General features: G+C 53.0%; 1 protein-coding gene across 2 annotated transcripts in view; it reads right to left on the bottom strand.

The window, feature by feature from the left end:
- Positions 1-648: 648 nt before the first annotated feature.
- Positions 649-9,434, bottom strand: part of Ppp1r12c (protein phosphatase 1 regulatory subunit 12C) — a 20,280-nt gene continuing 11,494 nt past the window's right edge. The window contains exons 4-22 of one of the 2 annotated variants that reach the window (XM_021166874.2): positions 8,769-8,928; positions 5,614-5,758; positions 5,459-5,533; positions 4,503-4,576; positions 4,303-4,430; positions 4,137-4,210; positions 3,736-3,888; positions 3,566-3,633; positions 3,042-3,173; positions 2,740-2,830; positions 2,570-2,653; positions 2,437-2,497; positions 2,200-2,282; positions 2,070-2,110; positions 1,888-1,990; positions 1,681-1,785; positions 1,478-1,528; positions 1,335-1,385; positions 649-1,255 (exon numbers count right to left, since the gene is read on the bottom strand). In XM_021166874.2, coding sequence (XP_021022533.1) covers positions 1,169-1,255; positions 1,335-1,385; positions 1,478-1,528; positions 1,681-1,785; positions 1,888-1,990; positions 2,070-2,110; positions 2,200-2,282; positions 2,437-2,497; positions 2,570-2,653; positions 2,740-2,830; positions 3,042-3,173; positions 3,566-3,633; positions 3,736-3,888; positions 4,137-4,210; positions 4,303-4,430; positions 4,503-4,576; positions 5,459-5,533; positions 5,614-5,758; positions 8,769-8,928 — 1,766 coding nt within the window. In that variant the 3' untranslated portion in view covers positions 649-1,168. Of the gene's footprint in view, positions 1,256-1,334; positions 1,386-1,477; positions 1,529-1,680; positions 1,786-1,887; positions 1,991-2,069; positions 2,111-2,199; positions 2,286-2,436; positions 2,498-2,569; positions 2,654-2,739; positions 2,831-3,041; positions 3,174-3,565; positions 3,634-3,735; positions 3,889-4,136; positions 4,211-4,302; positions 4,431-4,502; positions 4,577-5,458; positions 5,534-5,613; positions 5,759-8,768; positions 8,929-9,434 lie in introns of both variants that reach the window. The other variant, XM_021166873.2, reaches the window with a different exon arrangement.

Below are 9,434 nucleotides of genomic sequence, written 5' to 3' on the forward strand. Positions count from 1 at the left end.
GCCATATCCCACAACAGCTATGCCATGCACCATACATAAAATGCATGCCACATACACACAGACCACTCCAGACAGCATACACCCATCCACACCCACTGCCCTCTCCCCTTCTTTTTCCACAGCACCACAGCTGAAACCCATATACTGACTACCTCCCTCCTGCGGAGCCCCGGCTCCTGGCCTGAGCTATTCACTCCTGGTACCCCTGTAGGCAGATCTGAACCCACTGCTAGTGTAGGCAGCGGCTCCTGACTGTGGGATGGAGGTGCAGTGCATCTCAAGACTGGCTCCTGCTGTTCCAATCCATGTGGCCATGGAGGATTGGAGGAACTTGCCATCACTTATTCCTTCCCCAGAGAACTACACTTCTGGAGTTTTCTATGTGATCCATCCCACAGTTTCAGTATCAGACACCTACTCCACTCCTTTCAGAGGAACTGAGGGCAAATCTGGGTGCCCCAGCCCCATATCACAGCACCATGGGCTTCCTTCTAATCTCTCCCACATCGTCTGGGACCCTTTGCTCCAGCTGCTCACTTTAGCAAGGTGCCCTCCCCATAGCAGTGAACATACTCCACCCCCTGCCCTCAAGTGTACCCTACCCAAATGGGCTCAGTCAGCCTGAGCCCACAATCAGGAGACAAAGTCACTGAGTGGCAATGTCACTTTATTTATGGTGCCTGTGCTTTGTCTCAAAAATACCTTCTCCCCCTCCCCAGACAATGGGTAGGGAGGAGGCAGCAAAAATAGAAGACATCCCTCCCTATTGCACATGGACCCTATATACAGGCCCACCTGGCAGAGGCCAGGGGGACTCTTGGCACATTCCTGGGTCCCTGCTGGGGAGCATCACACGTGAGGTGGGGTCCTGGGGCAGCCACTCTGCTTCTGGATACCGGTCTTTGTGTCTCTTGGTCCTTGCTTCCTTCTTGGTCCCTCTCTGGTGCCTGTCCACTCTCAGCAACGTCAGCCTCCCATCTCTATCCTGATCTCAAAGAGTCCCCCTTGGTTCCTGGAGACTCTGTGCTTTCCTCCCGGTTCTGAGGTCCCGAGAGGTTATGGCTTCTCAGCAATTTCCCCCAGAGCCCTGTCACTCATGTTCACGCGGGGGAAAGGGTGCGTGTGTCAGAAGCAGCAGTATAAATATGGTGCGGGAACTCCTCCAGAGTCACTTGGATAGTTTGCTGATGACTCGGATCAATGCTGCATTCTCATCCTTGAGCCGCTGGTTGTCAGCCCGGAGATCAGAGAGGGCCTAGGATACAGGGTGGAGTCAGCTGGGTGGTGCTGGGTAGGCTGGGCTCTGGATACTGCCCATCACAAGCCCCAGTTACCTTCAGCTCCTCCTCCAGCTCTGCTGCCTTGCGCTCCAGAGCCCTGCGCTCCTGCAAGGCATGGGGCAGGTTCAGGGCGGGGGTAAGGACAGGGGCAGGGTAAGTCTGGGACACGGTGGGCCCACCCCAGGAGCCCAACTCACAAATCTCTCCAGTTCAAGGAGGGCGGGCCGCTCAGCAAAGCGTTCCTGCCGCTGGTGAGCACAGAAGAGACCTAGAGTCAGGAGCTACTTCCTTACTGCACTACAGCCAGAGCCCCGTCCCCAGAGAGGAACCTCTCACCTCCCAGCCAGGGCCAGACCCCGCCCACTGGAGCCCTGACTCTCAGTATCCCCAACACTTATACCTGCGTGGCCCGCTCCAACTCCACCTTGAGCTGTGCCAGACGCAGGGTGGTCTCTGTCAGGGCCTCACGAAGCCGCTCATTCTCCCTGCGGAGCTCCGTGTACATCTGGGAAAAACAGAGGATGCAGGCTGACTCAGAAGGAGCTGATGTGGACCCTCAGCTGAGAGCAGAGCAGGGTAGGGTGGGGCATGGGGTGGGATGCTGCACCTTCCGGAAGCCTCCATCAGGCTCCTCATGCTCCTGCTTGGATTCTAGAACGAGGTCTCTCTGTGAGTGCTGCCTGCGGACCTGGGATCCGCCATCCACAGTGCTGGACAGAAGGGACCGGCCTTAGAAAGCCAGCTTTACCCCAGAAATGAGTCCCAGCCTCCACACATGACCCAGTCTACCTGCACTCTGGGCTCCGTTCCGCAGGCCCCGCCTCTTCCCCCTGAAGAAGACCCCCAGAAGCTTAGTCTCTACCCAATGTTCAGGCCTGCCCTCCCTCCAGCCTGCCACCCCTCCACACAGCACCCTCACCTCTGCTGGCCCCCTCCGCTCATGGCCAGCTTTTCGATGCTCCCGGGCTGCCTGTGGTCCCTGGCCCTGCCCTTCGGGCGCCTCTGCTGGGGAATTGGTGGGAATCAGCCCAGAGACTACCATAGGAACCCTTCTCTACTAGGCAGGGAACCTGATTCCATCCCCAAGTTAACAAAAGACTTATGGGAGAGATAGAATGGCTCCCCAGGCAAAGACTTCCCAGAAAGCCGACCTCACCTCTCTGGGCAGGGCCCTCAGCGTTCTCCACACCAGGGACCCGAGGTCTCCGAGAAGGGTCCTGCCAGAAAGACACAGAGTCAGAAACAGGGAGACAGGATCCACCCAACCCACTTCACCTGACCCTGCTTACCAGGCTGGGCAGGGCAGGCTGCTCTGGCTCTGGGACCTTCCCAGCCACCTTTTCTGCTTCCTTCAAGTCTGTTAAAGTTACACCCTAGCAGAGAGAACAATCAGGGAAGACTCTTGACCCTGCCCTCCTCCTTCAGACCCAAGAGCACAGGTCCTAGCCCAAGCCCAAACCTGTGTGGACCTCCGAGACTGTCGCATAAGGCGGGAGCGAGCCTTCCGCTGAGACTCAGACTCCTCATCACGCACAGGCATCTGGTAGGACCTGAGTGGAGAAGCCTGAACTGAGACAGTGTCCTGTTGTTCCTCGGGAGCTGTCACACCAGTGAATGACACTATAGAAGGGTGCACATCCTAGCAGAGGACATTTCACCTCCCACAGACCTTAGACCAACAGTACTCCACAAGTACTAGACAGAGCCCTAAAGACTCCCAAACACTGCTGTCTCAGTGCTGCTTGCCCCCAGCCTCTTTACCTCCGACGGTCCCTGGAGTCGGCCAGGGGCGCTGCAGAGGCTGTGAGGACATTTGGCTTCACTAGGGATCCAGGCTCCCTCCTGGAGGGTGGAACAGAGTGATCCAGAGAAGGAGGCGTGGCAGCCTCATACCTGCAAGGATTCATTCATCAGCAAATATCCCTCAAGCCTGCAATTCCGTGACAGGCATGGGCGAGACTACAGAGAATAAAACAGTTGTCACTACTGAAAGGGGTCATTTCTGGGCAAAACAGACAAAAACAAACAAACAAACAAACGAACAGCAGGCAAAAAGGTTAAGTCCGGAGTATGAGGGGAAAAGGCGCTGGGAGAAAATAAAGAGAATGAGCCGGGCATATGTACTGTGTCGATGTTAGCAAGGCAGTCCTGGTAGGCCCTAAGGAAAAGGTGACAACCGAGGCAGACAGGAATGAGGGATTTCACAGGAGGAGCAAAGGCCCTGAGGCAGTCAGACCACAGTGGGAGTTTCCAGTGAGCATTTACTGGATGCTCCAGGTACTTACAGGGTGAAGGGCTCTGGCACTTTCTGGGCAGGGGTAGGGGTTATTCTGGCAAGACGGGGCTCCCTGGCCTGTGGGGGCAAAAGTAAAACAAAGGAGGTACTCTGTCCCGAGGCAGAAGCCTGGGCACCCCACCCACCTCTCCCCTACCTAACACATTTCATGACACCTACCTGAGTGGAGGCCTTCTCAAGGAGGGAGGAGGAGGCTGAGCGCTGCAGACCGAGAACTCCCTCTGTAGCCCTCCTTTCTGAAGGACCCAAGGCACCAGTGCTCCCTGTCTTCTGGAGACCAAAGCGCCTGGAAAAGGGAGCCTCTTCTGGCAGCTGGGAGAAAAGAGAAGGTCTCCACCACTGAGCAAAGCAACGATCCCTCTCCACAGAAGCTAAGTGTATAACTCCTAAGGAGAATCACAGGACATCACAGCCAGGGTGGGTGCCACCAAAAAATAACTGTTTGTCCACAAGGACCTAGGAAGCAAGTCAAAAGGCCATCTTCCCGACCAGAGGTGGGAATATTTACCGTGTCCCACCATTGCCCCAACCTCACATCAGCATGCAGAGATCAGACTCACCACAGGGCTCTTAGGGTTGGAGGACACAGGGGAAGACACACCATTAAGGGCTCTTGGTTCCACAGCTGGATGCTCTGTGGTACAGGGACAGAAAGGAAATGTCAGATGCCTCTGACATTTTGGAGTCCCTCGAATCCAGGCCCAGCAGTCCTTCCTCAGACCCTACCAGCTGAGGCTTCATCTCCCTCATCCTCATCTCCAATAGGAGGCCCTCCTGCCCCACCAGGCCGGCGCTCCTTTGATAGATCCTGCAAGGAGATCTTCTCTCGGCTGCTCAAACGGCACACAGAGCTCCTAGGGAAAGGACAATGTCACTGTCCAAGTCTGGTGATGAGTCCCACCCACCCCAAGCCAGCCACTTCTTACCTTCTGTGCTTACTGCTTGAAGGGACCTGTGTCTCCTGGCCTCGGCCCTGGGAGCCTTCCTTTTGGTTCCGAAGCTGTAAGGATGGAAGGGGACAACTGGGGAAGGCCAGAGAGTACAATTCCTCCTGGATTTCCTAGCTTCCCCATCTCTGTGCCACCTTCTTACCTCCAGGGCCATCATGCATAACTGGGCTAGCCACACTTTATGCAGAGTTGTGCTAACATGAGAACTCAGTCTCCTAGCAGCACACCATATCTGGGGCTTATGCAAGCTCTGCCAGGCTTGGTCTGATTTAATTTCATTGGCCTCTGATCTTATTCCCAGAGGGATTCTTCTACTTCCCAGAGGCTAGCAGGTCACTCAGACCTCCTCTCTACTCTTTAGCACATCTAGGATGCTGGTTAACAGGGCCGGGGGCTCTTTGTCTCCTTTTTTTGGTTATCACACACAAGCTCTCCACTCAATGACAGCAGCCACCTTCCCAGACTAAATGCAATCTGCTGCCATACATAAACCCATGTCTCCTTAACAGAATGCCACTTATCCCATGCCCTCCTTGCATCTCAGTATGCCACAGCACTCATCTCTGCAGAATGTTCCCAGTGGGTCTTCTGGCTGGCTCCACAATGTCTGGGCAACCTCACTAAATACTGAAATTCCAGCCCATGCCATCTGCTTGGGACCTGCACCCACCATCCCTTCACTAGAGACAACAGGATAGGCCCAACCTATGTCACAGCTCTCTCCTCACCAAGCAGACAGGAAACACAGCCTCACCTCCTCAATATACCCAGAGGTGCCCCCTTTCATAGACTTCAACCAGAGCTGGGCCACCAGGTGGGAACAGAAGGTCCCAGGACTGAGGGTATCAAGGGACAAAGTACGCCAGCCATCCCAGTTACTGTTACCTCCTCAGAGCTGCCAAGTAAAGAGGCAAACTAGAGTCGAGACTCACGTCCTCCTGTTTCTGAGCCAGTTCCTCCAAAAGGTTCATCACTTCCTCATCAGCCAGGTCACAGGGACGCTGCCCCTGAGTAGGGGAAGGAGGTAGATGATGTTGATGTAAGTCCTTCTCCCCTTCCCTGCCCCACCTCCTGACACGGTCCTTACCGCGTGGGTCAGCGAATCCATGCCCCCGCCATGCTCAGCCAGCAGACGGCAGGCATCCTCCACACCCCAGTGGGCTGCTGCATGCAAGGGTGTCCAGCCATCTCCATCCCGGAGCTCTGTGTCATAGCCAGCTTGGAGTAGCAACCTACTCCAAGGGACAGGGAGTCTGGGGTCAAGGGTCAAGCGAGGACAATGGCTGATTTCAAATTTTTTTCTGTGGCCACAATACTACTGATCAATGCAAGAAAGGGTTTGCTGGCAACCAGCCCTTCCCAAGCTTCTTTGCACAACTGAGCCCTCTCTCGGACCAGCAGCTACAATCCAAACCCACAAGAAGTCCCTCACAGCACAGGGATCCCACTCTTTGAATCCCCGTGTTAAAGGATTCAGAGCAGTGGTGAGGGGTGATGAGACAAGTGCAAGACTCCCCCACTAACCCAAGCCTTAAGAGGATGTGACCCACGAAGGGCCTGTGTAATTCTAGAACCTACCTGTTTTAGAATACTGCATCTCAACAGTGTCAAGCACCACATACAGACCCAGACTCTCACACACACTCTCTCTCACTCCCCCCCCCCCCCCCCCCCCCCCCCCCCCCCCCCCGTCCCTCTCTCTCTGGAAACATCATCAGTGGAATCCTAACTTACAGACAGAGACAGGTAGCATCAGTGGGTTGAGGCCGAAGAGGATGCTCAACCTCCTCCAACATATAGCGCAGCCCCACCACAGACTAGATCCAAAACATCAGAATGCTAGAGTTGAAACAGCCTGGCTCAGCCAATGACCTTTCACAAAGTAACAACCAGGGAGCTCTCCAAACTCATCATAGGGCAAGGTCTCTTTTGAAAGAAGTAGAATGAGGTCCTGTGTGAGTGAGCAAGGCCACAAGCATGGGGAGACAGAGATGCCTGATAGATGCCTGATACACTGTAAAGCACTAGGTCCTGTCTGGGCTGAGACTTCCTCCCTCACATTTCCCAAGATACCCCTGCTTCCATCCCAGGGCATGTTGGGCTCCTTGCTAAATTCCTACATGCTATTGCCCACAGTACTAGCTGTGTTCCTCTCCTGGTCCATATCCTAGGAGCCCGCAGCATGTTACCCAGTCATGCACCCTAATCCATCCGCACTTCCTCACCTAGCAGTTGCTTTGCCAGAGGCCCTCCCTATTACATGCTGCTTATATCTTCCCAAGGCCAAGGGTTTCTTCTTAGACACTTAAAGCTTTATTTACTATTACTGTGTGTGTGCAATGTGTGTGAATGTGAGCATAAATGCCACAGCATGGATGAAGATCAGAGGACCATAGTCAGGGGTTAGTCTTTTCCTTCCACCACCGGTGCCAGGATCTAAAGCAAGTCGCCGGGCACTTTTACCTACTGAGTCATCTCACTAGTCTAGAAGCCAAGGTTTTCAACTGGATACTGCTACACCCGAAACACTTGTGGCAATGTCCAACAACTGAGTCAGTGCTGCGCTAGCACCTGGTGAGCTTTCAGTGGACAGGACAGCCATCAGAATAGAATGACCCAGCCCATCACATGTCTGTCATTAGCTATGGTGGCTATGGCTATGGTTCATACCTGAAATGCCAGTAAGGCTACGAGGATGGGCAGTTTGAGATCAGCCCAAGAGGCCAGCACCCAACAGACATTAAGTAAATATTTACCTCTACTTTTAATGAGAGTAACAGTAAGACTTTTAATATAGCTAAAAATAATGACAGCAAATTTAGTGAACAGATGAGTGTAAATACAAACCTACACAAAGAGGTTATCACAAAATCACAAGATTTGTCATCACTGCAATCCCATCACTAAGAGGCTGAGGCAGGACAACTATATATCAAGTACCAGGCTAGTCAGGATTTTTCAGCAAGACCTTATCTCAACTAAAAAAGAAGAAATTAGAGGGGAGGGAGATAGGCATAGCGGCTCTCACTGTGAATCCCAGAGGGACACAAAGGAGAAAACTCAGAGATTCAAGACTGATGAATTGGAAGCTATCCTTGATCAACATGAGGTACTGAATGAGAAAGCCAAATGAGCAAACACAAGTTGTAATCACTCAGTTCTTGCCCAGGGCTTGGACAAGGACTCAGAACCACATGCTAGGCAAGTGCTTTCCACACCCTCAGCCCCTCACAGGGAGACTCTAGGTACGAATACAGTCATGCCCTGCACCCACAGCCCATGGACACTCCTAAGCCCACAAGTATCAATACTTTCTCTACCAACAGCCTCACAAACTAGGGAGATGGCTCAGTGGGTAAAGCGCTTAAGCATGAAGACAGGCATTCTGCTCACTAGCATCTATTTAAAAACTGAGTGGACATGGCAGACCATCTGTAATTCCAGCAGGCAGAGGAAGGGACAAAAAAAACCCTCAGAGGGAGAGGGCTAGCTAAAGTTGCCAAAATGGCAAGCTCAGGGTTCTGCCAGAGACAGTCGCAACTAGAAAAAAATACACCATCAACCTAGGGCCTCCACACACACGTGAATGTACACCCACACATAACAAGTGCCCACAGACATGCACGCACGCACACACAGACACACACTATACAATCATTAGCCAGACGCAGGGTCATGTGAAAACACTTAGTCAATGATGAGAACTGGGTAAACAGAACACAGGCATTAAGAGGTTCACACACTTCTGGAATGTTCTCCTGAAAAGCAAACGTTCACATTTGCTTCCTTTGCCTCTGTTTCTGACTGACTTGGGATGTAGATGCCATGACAGGGGAGAAAGTCACAATGGGCTGAAGTGGAAACTTGAGGGTCTTTGGAGAGTTGGTTAGGTGGTATTTTGCTGAGGCAAACACATGAAGAAACACTTTGTTAAAGTGGACACAGGTGTGAAAGGCTAAGGCAGATTCGTGAAGGATCGTTTGGCTAAGGCAGACACAGGAGAAAGGATGTTCTAAGGACACGTGATGGAGGACTCTTTGCTAACACAGGCATGAATTGGTCCACCTTACAGTGTGTAGTTGAGCTGCATTTGTTGGGACTCCATAGAGAGAAACACACCAAAAACCTTCTGGTGGTGTGCTGCAGTTTCTTGTCAGTTCTGCAGACTTGGACTGATTGGATTCAAGTGCTGAGGCAACGTACACAGCAGAGACACAAAACAATCACTGTGGCCTAGCTCACCTCATCACCTCGATGTAGCCCTTGGCAGCAGCCACATGCAGGGCAGAAGCCCCAGTCCGGGGGTGCCTGGCCTCTGGCATAGCACCCCCATTCAGCCAGCACCTTGTATCATGAAGCAGCAATTCTTCTTCAGCCCGCTTGGCTGCCTCGACATCCACACCTGGAGGAATGAGGCAATGACTGGTGAACTCATACAAGGTGGTCCTGGAAACCCCCATGACAGTTTCATGGTTGCAGCTTGGCCCTGTGACTCAACGAGTCCTCTCATCCAGTTCTCTGCTTGGACCAGAAGGCCTGAACTGTGCTCTCTGCAGACCTGGGTACCACCGAGGGTCTTAAAGAATGGAAACCACAGGTCTTGACCCATACCTGTTTTTTGATTTTAAATATGAAACCTCAAGTTTCCCAAGCAAACCCAGCACCTGACACATCTAAGTCTTCCCATCCTTCCCATCGCAATCCACAGTCCATCGCCTTCACATAAGGGAGCTTCCTGACAATTCTGTCATCGCTTTAGACACTGCAAGTCCAACTGTGCACCAGCCGGGCGTGGTGGCGCACACTCGGGAGGCAGGGGCAGGCGGATTTCTGAGTTCGAGGCCAGCCTGGTCTACAGAGTGAGTTCCAGGACAGCCAGGGCTATACAGCGAAACCCTGTCTCAAAAG

This window comes from Mus caroli, chromosome 7 (assembly GCF_900094665.2).
Source record: "Mus caroli chromosome 7, CAROLI_EIJ_v1.1, whole genome shotgun sequence".
NCBI lineage: Eukaryota > Metazoa > Chordata > Mammalia > Rodentia > Muridae > Mus > Mus caroli.